The sequence below is a fragment of the Sapajus apella genome, unplaced genomic scaffold (assembly GCF_009761245.1).
Source record: "Sapajus apella isolate SASKATOON/1434 unplaced genomic scaffold, GSC_monkey_1.0 scaffold37, whole genome shotgun sequence".
In the NCBI taxonomy this organism is placed as follows: Eukaryota; Metazoa; Chordata; class Mammalia; order Primates; family Cebidae; genus Sapajus; species Sapajus apella.
The window spans coordinates 21,789,019-21,807,975 of record NW_022436977.1 but is presented as its reverse complement, the minus strand read 5'-3'; the positions used below and the strand labels follow the sequence as shown (position 1 = coordinate 21,807,975).

Below are 18,957 nucleotides of genomic sequence, written 5' to 3'. Positions count from 1 at the left end.
CAAGGATTCAGTCAACACCTGGCTGCCAGAAGCTGATAGAAAACAGAAACATAATTCAAAAGGAAACTACAAACCTCTCTGTCTATGGCAGTGGTATGCAACTGGGCCTCTGTGAGCTCACAGTCAAGAGCCCTTTGTAGGCTATATATGACGTGGTCGTATGAATGGTGTTCATCATTGAAAAGGACACAATAGTATCTTTCATTTTTCTTCCTGTTAGAAAAAATATATTTATATATAGATACAATAACAAATAAACAAAGGAAAAGTAAATAACACCATAAAACTAATAAAGAATTTAATTTTTTTTTTTTTTGAGACAGGGTCTCACTCTGTCACCCAGGCTGGAGTGCAGTGACACAACCTCAACTCACTGGAACCGCTGCCTCCCAGGCTCAAGCAATCCTCCCACCTCAGCTTCCTAAGTAGCTGAGGCTGAAGGCGCGTGTGACCATGCCCAGCTAATTTTTGTATTTTTTGTATAAATGGGTTTTGCCATGTTGTCCAGGCTGGCTGTGAACTCCTGAGCTCAAGCAATCTGCATGCTTCCAAAGTGCCATGATGATAGGCAAGAGCCACCACACCCAGCCCAGAATTTAAGTGGTATAGTGCCATGACTTTTTAAAACTCTGATAAAAGTATTTCCTTTTCCATGTTTTTCCCCCAATTTTTCATATTACTTTCAAAAGCCTCAGTTTAGTGACTGCATGTTTTTGGGGTTTTTTGGTATTTTTTGATATGGCGTCTTGCTCTATTGCCCAGGCTGGAGTGCAATGGCACCATCTCAGCTCACTACAACCTCCATCTCCCAGATTTAAGTGATTCTCCTGCCTCAGCTTCCTGAATAGCTGGCATTACAGGTGCACACCACTATGCCCAGCTAATTTTTGTAGTTTTAGTAGAGACAGTGTTTCACCATGTTGGCCGGGCTGGTCTCGAACTCCTGACCTCAGATGATCAGCCTGCCTCGGCCTAATTGTACGTTTTTAATACTACCCTTAACTCTTGCACAATGACACTGAAGCAATCCTCCTTTTTTAACAAGCAGATGGCTCACATTATGTTTACCAACATAAAGTGTCTTAAAAGATTTAACTGACATTAACACCTGTTGGAAATTAAAATATTTGTGGATACAATTTGTCATAACACTTATTTCCACAAGTGGTTTTTGGACTAATAAGAGGCAAAATAGTACATTTAATGTCTGTATTAATTACAATTCTTACTTGTTTCTCCCTTTAAAAACAAAACAAATGAAAATAGCCAATAAACTCAATGACTATTTAGATTGGTGCTGCAATTTTGTGAAAATGCTAATATTACAGAGGTAGAAAAATTTCAACACGGCTCAAAGTGTATGTATCTTCATAACAGGTCCAGAATTCCTTTTTACATTTGTAAGGTAAGAGCAAATATTACTGTCACCAAATGACTTATGGCTACTAGAAATTGCTGAGTTTTAGCTTAAAAAAAAAAGGTACATCCCTACAATTGCAATAATCCTGAACCAAAGCACAGGATAAAGGGCCCTTTTATCATTCCCATCAAACTTTTCTTGATCAGGAAAAGAGCTAAAAACCTGGGCTAAAAGGAGACACACTGTTCCAAAGTCCCTATCTTTGTTCACACAAACCTCAAACTGGACATTGGTCCAGGCCACGATCAAACTGGGCAATTTACTTACCTACTGGGATGAGAGGCTGCTATGTCCTTATAAATCATGTAGAACAAGATCCCCAAAATGTTAAATTTTTTTTTTTTTTTTTTTGTCCTAAAAATTCAAAGCTCCTGCCTGATAGACTGTTCTTTTGGCTGAACTTCTGCATAGTGCCTAGCAAAGTATCTCATACAAACCAATATTCTGAAATACTCCCAAGAGAAAAGTCACTATGAATTTTTCATAATAATAATGAATTAGGCAGTAAATAACAAAAACAATTATCAAACACACATTTTGCAATATAAATAACCAACAGTAAAACTTGCTCCCTTTGACAATTTTCCCCACCTTATCTGGAGTTCAGGAGGCAGTTCTTTTTCTTCTTCCCATATAGTCATTTCTACGATGTATTTTATCACTGAAGGAAATATTTTCCTGGCTTGTGCAATTACCTCTTCATTCAACGGACAGCGTGAATTCTATTAAAAAGCACAGAAAAACATACTAGTCAAGATTATATACAAATAAATGGATAAAGAATGTTAATGTTAGGTGATGGGGAGGAAGGCCGCAAACCACAATGCCATGTGTGTACCTATGCAATAATCTTACATGTTCTTCACATGTACCCCAAAACCTAAAATGCAATAAAAACTTTAAAAAAAGAAAAATAAAAGAACGTAATATTAAGTTAAAATAATCACTTTGCTGAATTCATTACATCTTCCAGGAACAAATTCAAGTTGAACTCAAGAGGGTTGCTATGTATTTAGATCAGTTTAGTTTAACTCCTGTAGACAAGCTGGTGTTACTGATGACAGAAAAGAGGCAGAATCAAGGAGTCTCCCCATTAGTGATATACTCTCTTATGAACGTTCCTCCTTGCCTTTCTGAGTAGCTAATTATGATGATATCGCATAATAATTGTTTATCCCTTATAGCTTACAAAGACTTTTCTCATAGCTTGTTTCCACAGATCCTCATGGCTACTCTCTAAGGCAGAACAGGTATTAATAACATTGAAAAGAAATGGAACCCAGCCAGTCACAGAGGGACAAATACTGTATGATTCTGCTCATATGAAGCATCTAAAGTAGTCATATTCATAGAAGCAGAAGATAAACAAGTGGTTTCCAAGCGCTGGGGGTAAGCGGAAGTTTGTTGACTGGGTATAGAGTTTCAGTGTCACAAGATGGAAAAATCTCTTAAGATCTGTTACACAACAATATGAATATACTTAACACTACTGAACTCAATATCTACACTACTAAATTATATTCTTAAAAATGGTTATGATGATAAATTTAATGTCATAGGCTTAACCACGAGGAAAAGATAAGGAACCCACCTAAGATCACAGAGCTTATAAATAGCAGAAACATGACTAAAATCTGGGTCTTTTGACTCCCACAAAAAAAAAAAAAAAAAAAATGTTCTTTTTATCACAGAATATCAATAAAAAGCTTGTTGAAGCCAATCAGTTATAAAATGCATTTGAATGCGCCATATCATAAGGCATTAGGGAATACAAATCCAAATCACAATGAGATATCACTTTACAACTACCTAGGTGGCTATAATAAAAAACGCAGGTAACAGCAAGTATTAGCCAGGATGTAAAAAATAATGAAAAAAGATCAGCAAGATTGCAGGATATGAGATACAAGATAATGTAACAAAAATTACTTTTGTTTCCCTCCCACCCCAGCCTCCTGAGTAGCTAGGACTACAGGCATGTACTACCACATTTGGCTAATTTTTTAATTTTTTGTAGAGATGGGGTCTTCTGGCCTCAAGTGATCCACTCACTGCAGCCCCCCAAAGTGCTGGGTTTACAGGTGTGAGCCACTGCACCCAGCCAGCATAGTTTTTCATACGATATAAAATAAAGTACATAGTTTTCACATCTAAAAATCAATCAGTGCAATACACCATATAAACAGAATAAAAAACAACTCTTTATGGATTCCTAAGGATTTTCATATACAAAACCACTATGTTGCCCAGGTTGGTGTCTAATTCCTGGCCTCAAATAAGCCTCCTGCTTGGGTCTCCCAAAGTGCTGGGATTACAGGTGTGAGTCACCAGATGTGTATATTTTACGGTTGTAATTGATAAAATAGACTAGTGCCTACAAAATCATGTCCTCTGCAAACAGTTAGTTTTACTTCTCCCTTTCCAGTGTGGATGCCTTTTACTGCTTTTTGTATCTAAATTCCTTGGTAGAACCTCCAATACAATATGGAACAGATACAGCAAAAACAGATATCCTTGTCTTGGTTCTAACTTCAGGGGAAAAGCATCCACTGTTTCAGCATTAACTATGATATCAACTGTGAGTTTTTCATACATGTTCTTTATCAGGTTGATGAAGTTCCCTTCTATTCTTAGTTTGTTGAAATATATTTTATGAAAGGGTACTGAATTTTGTAAAAGGTTTTTGCTACATCTACTGAGATGATAATGTGGTTTTATTCTATTTATATGGTGTATTATGCTGATTACTTTTCAAATGGTAAAACTATGTACTTCATTTTATATCCTATGAAAAGCTTTTATGCCAGCTGGGCCCAGTGGCTCATGCCTATAATCCCAGCACTTTGGGAGGCCAAGGCAGACGAATCACTAGAATCCAGAAGTTCAAGTTCAGTCTGGCCAACATGGTGAAACCCCATCTCTACTAAAAATATAAAATTAGCCAGGAGTGGTGGTGTACACCTGTAATCCCAACTACTCAGAGAGGCAAGACATGAGAATTGCTTGAACCCAGGAGGTAGAGGTTACAATGAGCCAAGAACATGCCACTGCACTCCAGCCTGGGCGACTCTGTCTCGAAAGAAAACAAGAATGAAAAAAAGCTTATTATGCCATATCACTTCATTATTAATGATGATGCTAATATCAATGACGGATTTCAGGTTATGACAATACGATAACTCCATTGTAAAGTTTTGGTTTTTTCCCCTTATGACTAGCAAATAATAATTTAGAAGTATATAAATATTGTTCCTCACCAACCTAAGTCTTAAGGATTTTAGCATCCTTGTCTGAATCAAATATTTCTTTATGGTTGACAAAATGTTGACTTTTCTAGTTCTACAGCTAGCATATTTCTCTAGAAAGAAAAGCTTTTCTTAATGAATTAGAGATACTTGGTTACTAAGAAATACAGTTCTTATTGAAAAGGCAGGATAAATGCTTACTTCATTACCTTAACCAATTTTTATAGTAAGAAATTGAAAATATAGCTACTTGACATTGTGACAGGTTTTATCTCATATAGCTCTCATGTAGGTTTCATTAGGAACTCATGGATTTTTATATATTCAGTGTGATTCAATTTATTGGTTATTTATTGTTTTTTCTTTTGATGCTTCAATTATCCAAGTAAGGTCAATGAGAACCTTTTCAAGTTGGGTCCTACATTCTTTTGCATGAACTTGCCTTATACATTCCCTGACCCAGACCTGGGACCAGGTATTCTGACAACAAGTGTCATTGCTTTAAGAGCGGAATGGTACGTAAAAGATCAACATCTGTGCCCTAGAGGTGTCGCTGCTTTAGGGATATCCACAACAGTTTAAAAAGCACAAATTATCTATTCCTTGAAGCTGTGAAATAATTCACCTGTAAAGCTATTCCAACATGGCATTCTGGGGCAAGTACTTTCTTGTGACAACTTTCTTAACTTCTTCAGTGAAACTGACCAAGTTTTCTTTCTGCTTTTGAATAAAAATGTTGCACTCTATACTATCTGATAAGATAATCCATTTTCAAGTGTAATTACACAAAGTCATTAAAAGAGTATTTTACAATTCTTGTGATTCCTTCTGTATCTGTCATTCCATGGTTATTTCCCTATTCTCATTTCTAATTGTCTATATCTGGGCTTGCTCAAACTTTTTTATTTCCTTGATTGGGATACATCTATTTAATTGACATTTTCTTTAAGAAAACAATTACTGAATTTATGTATCAGCTCAACTCTTTTCTAATTCACTATATGCTGCTCTTTTCTATTAATAATTACTTCCTTTTGTTCATTTAGGCTTCTATGTTGTGTATGATTTTTATTTTTGAGATAGAGTCTTGTTCTGTTGCCCAGGAGGGAGTGCAGTGGCATGATCTTGGCTCACTGCAAACTCCACCTCCTAGATTCAATTGATTCTTGTGCCTTAGCTCCATGAGCAGCTGGGATTACAGGTGTATGCCACCACATCTGGCTCAGTTTTGTATTTTTAGTAGATACAGGGTTTCACCATGTTGGCCAGGCTGGTCTCAAATTCCTGACCTCAGGTGATCCACTCGCTTCAGCCTCCTAAAGTGCTGGGATTATAGCATGAGCCACAGCACCTGGTCAGTGTACTCTTATGTATCAAGTTGATTGCATAACAAACATATTATGAATTCATCTTTTCATTGTAAATTCATTCTCTCTTTAGAGATATTATCAATCCTTAACTTCACTGGAGTGGGGAAAAAAAAAACCTCCTTATACCTAAATATGAGAATAAAAATATCAGGGTTCTAACTGGAATCCATATACATATACATTTACTCTTATCTAACCTCAGCAAACTTAAAATACGTAACTATTTTTAACAAAATAACATTCTTACCTCTTTTATAGTACCTGCTCTTCCAGGTTCATGATTTACACAAAAAGGGCCAGTTTTCCAAGCTTCTATGTCTCCACAGTCACAGAACCCTCCTCCAGTAGAAGTATGCATCTGATAAAGGAAAAATGAGTTCGTCTTGATTTCAAATATATAACCAAGCATGAAGAATGATAAAGATGACTCAAATAATAAATGCTCACCAATACTTCAGTCTTAATGGAGTTCACTATAATATTAACTGGATATAACAAAAACCACTTTTGATCAAGTTACCCAAAAAACAAACCAACAAACCAAAAGCCTCCAAATCCTGAATACTTCACAAAACGAAAATGAACTGCCAACACTGATAAACTTTAGAAACGTAACTCTAATTTTTAAATATTGTTTAAATTTTAACTAATGGAGAAGAATAGATTGCAAAGTGTGCAAAAATAATTTATACAACACCAAGAATTTTTGAGTGATAAGATTTTTTTAATTAAACTTAAAAAAACATGATGATACTTACACAGTACTTAAGAAATGTATAAAGTATTTTCATTTACACTGATGTCCCATAGCAACTAAAATTTATTTATAAACGTTATTCTTTCAGTGTTGCAGAAAAAAATTATCTAAAATATACTATCTCAGGTAGAGGATGATGGCAACAATCTGATTTTGAATCTTCCCCAAAACTTCCTCCAAAACATAAAAAGAATAAAGAGAGCACTAAAACTACACATGATCCATACTTTCAGCATTTAATAGGAGACAAAAAATAAATACTACGACATTGATATGACATGCTCCAAGAGTTCCCGTTGCCTACCCCTTCAAGTCTGTGGGTGCAAACAGCAAGAGAGGGGAGCTTACAAGACTCCATGAAAAAGCATAGAGGTACAGAGGAGTTAGATGAAACACTGAAATACAGAAAAAATCAACCCCCAAAAGAGAAAGCCCAATGCTAAGGGTCGAAACCTGAACACAGGTTGGGACTTGATACACAAGGAAAGTGAGCAGGACCAGAGGTGGCAACCTCAGAGAAGCATTACTTTTGGAAGAAAATCAAATACGTTTTTAAAAAGTAGAAACCCCTAAAGGTGTGGCAATGAAGGAAAAAAGAATATAAGGGAAAATTCTATAGAAACGAGAGAGAAACAAAACATGCCAAACCCTCCCTTCACATAACCACTACCAATATCATTAACGAAAAAAAGAAATTACACAGAAAATGAAAGAAATGGCAGAAGAGAGCATTTGTGACCCTTGACCATGAAATGAGAAAGAACAGGAAAAAGCAGCCCATATTCACACAAACGTGTAAAAATAAAAAGGGGGAAGGACAAAAATGCAAATAAGAGCCAAAACCCAATCACAAAGTTAAAGAAAACTGTAACACAATGCTCCAATTACATAGAGTCAATTACATAGAGTCAAACAAGCAATTGGTGATATGACTTGAATCAGATTAAAACACCTTTTATTAGAAACAGAAAAACTGGCCAGGTACAGTGGCTCATGCCTGTAATCCCAAAGCTTTGGGAGGGTGAAGCAGAAGGATCACTGAAGGCCAAGAGTTTGATATCAGCCTGAGCAATACAGCAAGAACCCATTTCTATAAAAAATTTAAAAATTAGCCAGGTGTGGTGGCATAAACTAAGAACAGAAATTGACAAAAAAGCAGGAATAAGTGAGACTTAATTGAACTCAGGGAAAAAAATACAAGAAAATGAGAAAATCATACCAGCAATTAATTTTACATTATAAAGTGTCCAAAATCTAGACTCAAATGAAAAGTTAGTGAATAACATTGAAGCAAAGCAGCTATAATACAAGAGAATAAAAATGAGATGAAGTAAAAAGATCAGAGAAAGTCATTGAAATGGGTGACAGTCATAAGAAAGCCACCATAACTGGAGTCAGTAAAGAAGAAAATTAAAACAATGGAACACAGCTAATATTTGAAACTATAGACCAGGTACAGTGGCTCATGCCTATAATCCTAAAACCTGGCTTGAGAGGCCAAGCCAGGAGGACTGAGCCCAGAAGTTTGAGGCCAGCCTCAAACTCAACACAGTGAGACCTTGTCTCAATTTAAAAAAAAAAAAAAAATTAAATTTAATTTAAAAAAAAGTTAAAAATAAGACTATAAACTAAGAAAACTTTCTGGAAAAAAAAGAACACCTGTACATTAAAAGGGCCCAAGAGTTCTTGAGTGACTGATCAACTCCAAAATATATTCTAGTAAAACTTTTTGACTTTAAAGATAAAAGCATTCAGGCAAAAGATGACGGCATTCAGGCAAAAGATGAGATAAAATGACGAGAAAATCAGACTGGCATTAGGCTTCTCAATAACAATATATAAAACAAGACAATAGTAGAGCAGTATTTTTAAGTGAAGAATATATAAACTAAGGATATTATTTCTAGCCAGGCTATAAAGGTCTGATTTTGAACATGTCAGGATTCAGGGAATATTGCACACAAGTTCCCTTCTTGAGGTGTCTACTTGAGCAAGAATCAGCAAACTTTCTTTATAAAGGACCAGAAAATAAGTATTTTAGGTTTTGCAGGCCACATAGCCTCTGTCAAATTACTCAGTTCTACTGTTGTACTGCAGAAGCAGCCACAGACAATACAAACATGAATAAGCATGGCTTTGCTGCAATAAAACTTTACTGGCACTGAAATGTTAATTTCACATGATTTTAATGTATCATGAAACATTTTTTAAGCTGACCACCTAAAAATATAAAAATCATTCTCAGCTGTTTGAGGCCATACAAAAAAAGTGAGCCAGATTTGACCCACAGGTATCATTCCCCAGCCACTAGCAGCCACCGATATTTTTATTGCCTCCAAAGCTTTGTCTTTTCCAAAATGTCATACAGTTGGAATCATACAGTATATAGCTTTATCAGAACTGTTGCTTTCATTTATCATTTTGTACTTAAGGTTTCACCATGTGTTCTCATGACTTGATAGCTCCATTCTTCATAGCACTAAACAATACTCTATTGCATGTATTGTATGTATGTATGTATGTATGTATGTGCCACAGCTTTTCCATTTACCTATTAAGAATATCTTGGTTGCTTCCAAGTTTTTTAAGAAAGTTGCTATAAAACATCCATTGGCCGGGCACGGTGGCTCATGCCTGTAATCCCAGCACTTTGGGAGGCTGAGGTGGGTGGATCACTTGAGGTCGGGAATTCCAGACCAGCCTGGTTAACATGGTGAAACCCCATCTCTACTAAAAATACAAAAATTAGCTGGCCATGGTGGTACACATCTGTAATCCCAGCTACTTGGGAGGCTGAGGCAGAAGAATTGCATGAACCCAGGAGACACCAGTTGCAGTGAGCCGAGACTGCAACATTGCACTCAACCTGGGCAACAGAGCTAGACTCTGTCTCGAAAAAAAAAAAAAAAAAAAAGTTTGTGCAGTTTTTTGGTATGAACATTAAGTTTTCAATGCATTTGTGTAAATACCAAGGAGTGCTATTGTTGGTTCATATGGTAAAAGTATGTTTACTTCTATAAAAAACTGTTGAATTATCTTCCAAAGTAGCTATACCATATTGCATTTCCACCAGTTATAAGAGTTCCTGTTGTTTCACATCCTCACCAGCATTTGGTACTGTCAGGGCTTTAGATTTTCACTATTCTAACAAGTGTATAGTAATGTCTCATTGTTTTAATTTGCAATTCCCTAATGACAAATGATGCTGAACTTCTTTTAGTGTGTTTACTACCATTTGTATATATTCTTGATAAAGTGTCTATTCAGATACTTTGTCTATTATTTAAATGGGTGGTTTTCTTATTCTTAGTTTTAAGAGTTCTTTGTAGATGTGTGGCATTGCCTCCAAGGCCTCTGTTCTGTTCCATTGGTCTATATCTCTGTTTTGGAACCAGTACCACGCTGTTTTGATTACTGTAGCCTTGTAGTATAGTTTGAAGTCAGGTAGTGTGATGCCTACAGCTTTGTTCTTTTTGCTTAGGACTGTCTCAGCTATGCGGGCTCTCTTTTGGTTCCATATGAAGTTTAAGGTGGTTTTTTCCAGTTCTGTGAAGAGGGTCATTGGTGGCTTGATGAGGATAGCATTGAATCTATAAATTACTAGGGGCTGGGCGCGGTGGCTCACGCCTATAATCCCAGCACTTTGGGAGGCCGAGGCAGGTGGATCACGAGGTCAAGAGACCAAGACCATCCTGGTCAACATGATGAAACCCCGTCTCTACTAAAAATACAAAAAATTAGCTGGGCGTGGTGGCGCGTGCCTGTAATCCCAGCTACTCAGGAGGTTGAGGCAGGAGAATTGCCTGAACCCAGGAGGCGGAGGTTGCGGTGAGCCGAGATCGCACCATTGCACTCCAGCCTGGGGTAACAAGAGCGAAACTCCGTCTCAAAAAAAAAAAAAAAAAAAAGAATCTATAAATTACTTTGGGCAGTATGGCCATTTTCGCGATATTGATTCTTCCTAACCATGAGCATGGAATATTTTTTCCATCTGTTTGTATCCTCTCTTAATTCCTTGAACAGTGGCTTGCAGTTCTCTTTGAAGAGGTCCTTTACATCCTTTGTTAGTGGTATTGCTAGGTATTTTATTCTACACATCTACAACCACCTGATCTTTGACAAACCTCATAAAAACAAGCAATGGGGAAAGGATTCCCTGTTTAATAAATGGTGTTGGGAAAACTGGCTAGCCAAGTGCAGAAAGCAAAAACTAGACCCCTTCCTGACACCTTACACTAAAATTAACTCCAGATGGAGTAAAGACTTAAACATAAGACCTAACACCATAAAAACCCTAGAAGAAAGCCTAGGCAAAACCATTCAGGACATAGGCATAGGCAAGGACTTCATGACTAAAACACCAAAAGTATCAGCAACAAAAGCCAAAATAGACAAATGGGATCTAATTAAACTCCAGAGCTTCTGTACAGCAAAACAATCAATCATTAGGGTGAACCCGCAACCAACAGAATGGGAAAAAATTTTTGCAGTCTACCCATCTGACAAAGGGCTAATATCCAGAATCTACAAAGAACTAAATCAGATTTACAAGAAAAAAACAAATCCATTCAAAAGTGGGTGAAAGATATGAACAGACACTTTTCAAAAGAAGACATATATGAGGCCAACAAACATATGAAAAAATGCTCATCATCACTGGTCATTAGAGAAATGCAAATCAAAACGACATTGAGATATCATCTCACACCAGTTAGAATGGCGATCATTAAAAAATTTGGAGACAACAGCTGCTGGGGAGGATGTGGAGAAATAGGAACACTTTTACACTGTTGGTGGGAGGCTAAATTAGTTCAACCATTATGGAAGATAGTATGGCAATTCCTCAATGACCTAGAAACAGAAGTTCCATTTGACCCAGCAATCCCATTACTGGGTATATACCCAAAGGATTATAAATTGTTCTATTACAAAGACAAATGCACATGTATGTTCATTGTGGCACTGTTTACAATAGCAAAGACCTTGAATTAACTCAAATGCCCATCGAGGATAAACCGGATATGGAAAACGTGGCACATATACACCATGGAACACTATGCAGCTGTAAAAAAATGATGAGTTTGTATCCTTTGTAGGGACATGGATGAATCTGGAAACCATCATTGTCAGCAAACTGACACAAGAACAGAAAATCAAACACCAAATGTTCTTACTCATAGGCGGGTGTTGAACAATGAGAACACATGGATACAGGGAGGGGAGCATCACTGAGGTCTATTCGGGGGGAGGAAGGTGTGGAACAGTGGGAGGGTGGGGAGGTTGGGGAGGGATAACATGGGGAGAAATGCCAGGTATCAGTGACAGGGGGATGGAGGCAGCAAACCACATTGACATGTATGTACCTATGCAACAATCCTATATGGTCTGCACATGTACCCCAGAATCTAAAGTGCAATAAAAAACAAAAAAAAAAGGAGGAAAAAAAAACAGTTCTTTGAGTATTTTTAGTAGTGGCCTTTTATAAGATGTATGTTTGGCAAAGATTTTTTTGCTCAATCTATGTCTTGTCTTTTTATTCTCTTAAAGATTCATATTTTTTAATCTAGTAATTCCACTTCTGAGAACCTATCCTAAGGAAATAATCCTACATATAGAAAGATGATTTACACATAAAAGGTATTTATTGTAACACTTTATCATTTAAAAAACCTGAAACCTGTTCGTATCCGAGTCACAGCACCAAAAAAAAAAAAAAAAAAGGAAAAAAAAGAAACTAAAAAAATGGGAAAAAAAAGAAACCCAAAGAAATACCCCAATAATAGGTAAATTATAAAAACAAATTATGGTTAAATATTAGATACACAATACGTTTAAAAAAAAAAAGCACAAACAACGCATAATTTTATGTATTTTGTTTTTCCATTTACAAGTGTAACAAAACTTTTTTCTTTTTATAATTCCACAAACTTCATTTGAAAACTTCATTTTTTTCCTGATTAAAACAGATGGTTAAGAACAAAAGAAAAAAAATTTAAAAAAAGAAGATGGTTGCAGAAATACACGCTCTTTTTATAGTTCATTTTTCTCATTTAACAATATAAAAAGAATTTATATTAAAAACAGTAAGTGTATGTTCGTTTGTATGTATGTATTTTTGAGAAGGAAAACACAGAAGTTTACTGTAAGTTTTTTTAAGAGACAAACTACTGAATAGCTAGAGATCACAAAGAAGGGTCACATTACATACACTGGAGAGCAAAGAGCTCAAAATTTTGTTTGTTTTCCTGTTCTCAAAAGTTGTTTTGGACTATCCTACCACTAAAGGTTTTTCTTGGTCCTTTATTCAAATAATATCTGATCTTGAGTCTCCCTACCAATTACTCTTTTTTTCTTTTCTGTAAAGGAACACACATCCCTTATCTCTTCCAACCTTTTCTTTAAAATGGCTATGTTCACATTTCAGAGCTGTTATAACAGGAATGTAAGTACTACTCAAGATCTTGGACGAGATGGCCATCAGATTCCTACTTATTCAGAGATTTTATGGTTATATTTTCATACCTTGTAACGATGATTTTTGTGAACACTATTCTGGAAGCAGTCCATACAGAGTACACATGTTGGATCAATTGCACAATCCCTGAAAAAAATCAGAAATTAGATTCCAAACTTTAGATGACTCCCACTGATGCTCAGGTGTTACTACAATATAATGTGAACAAGTTTCCTGTATGGTGTACAAATGAATAAAAAATGCTTCAAAAACTGAATTCCAAAAATGTTTTGAACAAAGATCATATTGCTAGAATAATTTTAGCCTCATTTAGCCACACTTAAGTATGTAGTTCTGGATGTTTGGTTTTCTTTCTGAAATCACTGTCATAGCTTTGAGCCTTGACCTGGTTTCAAACTGTTAGATTACAATTCAAAAATAATTTTGTAAAAAATAATCCATTTTTTCCATTAACTATCATCAGCTCATCCTATTACATTAATAAATATATTTTACAGCTGGGTGCGGTGGCTCAAGCCTGTAATCCCAGCACTTTGGGAGGCCGAGGCGGCCGGATCAGGAGGTCAAGAGATGGAGACCATCCTGGCCACCATGGTGAAACCCCGTCTCTACTAAAAATACAAAAAATTAGCTGGGCACGGTGGTGTGTGCCTGTAGTCCCAGCTACTTGGGAGGCTGAGGCAGGAGAATTGCTTGAACCCAGGAGGCGGAGGTTGCAGTGAGCCGAGATCGTGCCACTGCACTCCAGCCTGGCGCCTGGGGACAAAGTGAGACTGTCTCAAAATAAATAAATAAAAATAAATAAATTTTTTTACAAACACTGACCATTCATTGTTAAATGAGGCTTGGATAAAGACAAAGTTCATCAGAATGCAAGCAACACAAGGGCAGGGATTTTTATTTATTGTACACTGAAGTGGCCCAAACACCTACAATGGTACCCAGCATATAGTGGGTACTTACTATTTATTGAACAAATGAAAGAAATTCAATCCCTCTTCATCTCTACCTTAATAACAACTTCTTACATGTATTGTTGTATCTAACATTTTAGAGGAGACATTAAGAACAATATAAATTAGTGCAAAGTACAGGATTAATTTTTTTTCCTTTTGAGACAGTCTCACTCTGTCACCCAGGAATGCAGTGGCAGGATCATAGCTCAGTGCAACCACAGCCTCTCAAGTTCAAGTGATTCTTCTACCTCAGCCTCCTGAGTAGCTGGGATTACAGGCATCTGCCACTACACCCAGCTAATTAACTGAATTTTTAGTAGAGACAGGGTTTCACCATGTTGGCCAGGCTAGTCTTGAACTCCTAACCTCAAGTGATCCACCCACCTCAGTCTCCCAAAATGCTGGGATTATAGGAGTAAGCCACCATACCTGGCCATGATTAATTTTTTAAATATCTTATTTAAAAGAATTGAAGAGATAAAACTGGGATATTGTTTAAAAATTTAAAAGACTGGCTGGGCATGATGGCTCACACCTGTAATCACAGCACTTCAGGAGGCCAAGGCAGGCAGATCACCTGAGGTGGGGAGTTCAAGACCAGCCTGATCAACAAGGAGAAACCCCGTCTCTACTAAAAATACAAAAAATTAGCTGGGCATGGTGGTGCACGCCTGTAATCCCAGCTACTCGGGAGGCTGAGGCAGAAGAATTGCTTGAACCCAGGAGGCAAAGGCTGCAGTGAGCCAACACTGTGCCATTGCACTCCAGCCTGGGCCATAAGAATGAAACTCCAACTCAAAAAAAAAAAATAAAATAAAGGCCGGGCGAGGTGGATCACGTCTGTAATCCCAGCACTTTGTGAGGCCAAGACAGGGGGATCACCAGGTCAGGAGATCAAGACCATCTTGGCCAACATGGTAAAACCTCATCTCTATTAAAAATACAAAAAAATTAGCTGGGTGTGGTGGCACATGCCTGTAGTCCCAGCTAGTTGGTAGGCTGAGGCAGGAAAATTGCTTGAACCTAGGAGGCAGAGACTGCAGTTAGCCGAGATCACACCACTGCACTGAAGCCTGGGCAACAGTGCAAGACTGTCTCAAAAAAAAGAATTTAAAAGGCTAACAGGAAATATAGGTTGTCTAATAATATTCTGTAAAATATATATGATCTAAGACCTATTTAGAATAGGATTTTCAACCTCAATACCACTGACACTTTGGGCCAGATAACTGTTTGTTGGGGGTGGACCAGACTGCCCTGTGCATTAGGATGTTTAGCAGGAATCTTGGCCTCTACACAATAGATACCAGTACCCTCCCCCAGATGTAACAATTAAAATTATCTCCATGAAACTTTTGGAGACATGAGGTCTGCAAATGTCTATCATGGTTTAGTTGAAAGTGACTGAGCTCTAGCTAAAAATACATAAGAAGATAAATGAACTTTACTATATAGCAACATGGTACACAAAATGCAAAAACTTTCTTTTTTCTTCCTAAAAACAGGACAAAGAAAGATAGTATGTTCTAAACAACTGTTAATTGTATATAAACCTGTCAGGCATAGAATTATAAGAAAGTAAACAGGAGGCTGAGGCAGGAGAATTGCCTGAACCCAGGAGGCGGAGGTTGCGGTGAGCCGAGATCGCGCCATTGCACTCCGGCCTGGGTAACAAGAGCGAAACTCCGTCTCAAAAAAAAAAAAAAAAAAAAAGTAAAAAAAACTCTCTGTATTTATAAAGTCTAAAAATTCACACTCCTAACCTAAACTAGCTCTAACAAAGGAGGAAAACTAAATCTCAAATTTCAGGCAGAGGTAGGGAGCAAAAATGTTCTCTGTGCTGCCACGAAGTTTAAGGCACTGTTCTCACAAGGAATAAAAAGCCTAGGCTGGACACAGTGGCTCACCCCTGTAATCCCAGCACTTTGGGAGGCTGAGACGGGTAGATCACGAGATCAGGAGTTCAAGACCATCCTGACCAACTTGGTAAAACCCCATCTCTACGGGGGGGTGGGATATATGTATGTATGTATGTATGTGTGTGTATATATATACATATTTATATTTATATATATATATATATATACACACACACACACACACACACACACACACACACACACATTAGCTGGGATATATATACACATAAAAAATTAGCCAGGCGTGGTGGCATGCACCTGTAATCGCAGCTACTCGGGAGGCTGAGGCAGGAGAATCGCTTGAACCAGGGAGGTGGAAGTTCCAGTGAGCCGAGATCATGTCACTGCACTCCAGCCTGGACAACAGAGTGAAACTCTGTCTTAAAAAATAATAAATAAAATAAAAAGACTTAAGTTGTTTTCAGTTTCCCTACCGCTGGCCTCTTCTATTCAACTAAATTACAACTGTTTCTACAGGTTCAAAATCCCTTACACAAGACTCTGAAATCCAAATAGCTCCGAAGTTGAAAGGTTTTCGAATTTCTGTAGGTTTGGCACCAAATCTCACTTGATGGCAAAAAAAGACTTCAAATGGAATGAGACTACAGGCATTATTTATACTACTTGTTGTGAATATTCAGATTTCTTAAAGACAGATTGTGTTTGATTACAGTGTCCCACCCTAACTCTGCTGGGGAAGTACTCAGAATTCTGAAATGCCACAAAGAGTTTCAGTTAAGAGTATGCTGGATACATTACAAATAAGACAAAAATCTATCACTGACATTGTGTTGTAGAACAGGAAGAAACTGTGAGAACTATTTAACTGGAAGTCATATATATTCAGAAATGAGCTGTACTAGCAAAAACCACACAACAACTGCATAATAAAAGAAAGTTAATTAACTAAATGTTACTATTTATAATTACTATTATAAATAGTAATAAACCAAGAAAAGTATATCACAAAATAGATAAAATACCAAGATAGTAATAATTGGCCGGGGGTGGTGGCTCATGCCTGTAATCCCAACACTTTGTGAGGCTAAGATGTGTGGATCACTTGAGGCCAGGAGTTCGAGAACAGACTGGTCAACATGGTGAAACCTCGTCTCTACTAAAAATACAAAAATTAGCCAAGCATGGTGGTGGGCGGCTGTAATCCCAGCTACTTGGGAGGCTAAGGCAGGAGAATTGTTTGAATCTGGGAGGTCGGAGGTTGCAGTGACCCGAGATTACGCCACTGCGCTTCTGCCTGGGTGACACAGCCAGACTCCATCTCAAAAATAACAGTAATAAGATTGTAATAATTATGATCAATCCTGTAAATTTCTAATTCTTACCTACAAGAATAGGTTGTCTCTCCACTTTTGAAAACCTTCCCACAAAGCTGAAATGCTCCACTGTGCTTCAACTTCTCTAAGCAAATATCTGGATCTTCTCCAAATAAGTACCATTCCAGTGGAGTGAATATTGACATTTGTACACTTTCCTCCTGTTTTTCCAAGTCTGGGTCCATTTCAGCAAAGTAAATTTCTGGCACCAGCTGTGCCAAATGATGCAAGAAAGCAGTATAAAAATCAACTTGCTGATCCCACCACTGAAAGAAAAGAAGATGAAAATTAGACTGTCTTACAAGCTCCTTCTTAATCATCTGGGGGCACAAGTAATGACATAATTCTATAATTTCAAAGTAATTTATATACTTCATCCTTCACCAGTACAGAAAGAAAGTGGGTGATTTAACAAAAGTAAGCTTGGAAATAACCAACTACCATATACCACAGATATTGGAAAAAAAAAAAAAGAAGAGTAGCTATAGTAGGTGAGAATTATCTTTCCCTTCCGGAATGGCCAATTCCTGCTACATGAAGGTGGTTCTATTATCAGTCACCAGCTAAAAAGACAATGCATTCATCACACACTTTGTTTTAGGAAACCAGAGTGTTTAACAAGAGATCAAAATAAACATAGGCCAAAGTTTTACAAACATAAAAAGCACTAACCATGAAAGAAAGAAAAAAAAAACTGGATAAATTGGACCTCATCAAAAGTAAAACCTTCTGCTCTTCAAAAGAAACTGTTACAGATGGCTTATTTGCATATGAAAACATGCTTACTATTATTAGTCATTAGGGAAGCACTAATTAAAATGACAATGAGATACCCCTGCACTACCTAGTATGGTGGCTAAAATTAAAAACTGGCAATATCAAATGCTTACTAGGCCAACAGTACTTTCGCACCTACAGTCCCATCTCAGGAGGTCGAAGTAGGAGGACTGCTCGAGCGCAGGAGTTCAAGGCTGTAGTGTGCACCTGTGAATAGCCAATGCACTTCAGCCTGGACAACACATAGGAAGACCCCATCTCTTCAAAAAGAGTGACTTACATCACTTGTAACTGAAAAGATGAAGTCCACCATTTTTTTTTTGTCTTTTGTTTAAAAGACAAAAAAAACAAAACACATATGACTCAAGGCATATCATTAAAAAACAACAAAAACTCACCCAAGGAGTTTTATAAGCTGATAATATAATTACAATTAAGATTTTATGCCGGGCGCGGTGGCTCAAGCCTGTAATCCCAGCACTTTGGGAGGCCGAGGTGGGTGGATCACGAGGTCAAGAGATCGAGACCATCCTGGTCAACATGGTGAAACCCCGTCTCTACTAAAAATACAAAAAATTAGCTGGGCATGGTGGTGCGTGCCTGTAATCCCAGCTACTCAGGAGGCTGAGGCAGGAGAATTGCCTGAACCCAGGAGGCGGAGGTTGCGGTGAGCCGAGATCGTGCCATTGCACTCCAGCCTGGGT

General features: G+C 37.4%; 1 protein-coding gene across 1 annotated transcript in view; it reads right to left on the bottom strand.

Moving 5' to 3' along the window:
- UBR1 (ubiquitin protein ligase E3 component n-recognin 1) overlaps positions 1-18,957 on the bottom strand; it is a 178,133-nt gene that overhangs the window by 126,841 nt on the left and 32,335 nt on the right. The window contains exons 3-7 of the mRNA XM_032297878.1: positions 17,486-17,742; positions 13,315-13,393; positions 6,283-6,393; positions 2,012-2,142; positions 75-213 (exon numbers count right to left, since the gene is read on the bottom strand). Of these exons, the coding sequence (XP_032153769.1) occupies positions 75-213; positions 2,012-2,142; positions 6,283-6,393; positions 13,315-13,393; positions 17,486-17,742 (717 nt within the window). The remainder of the gene's footprint in view (positions 1-74; positions 214-2,011; positions 2,143-6,282; positions 6,394-13,314; positions 13,394-17,485; positions 17,743-18,957) is intronic.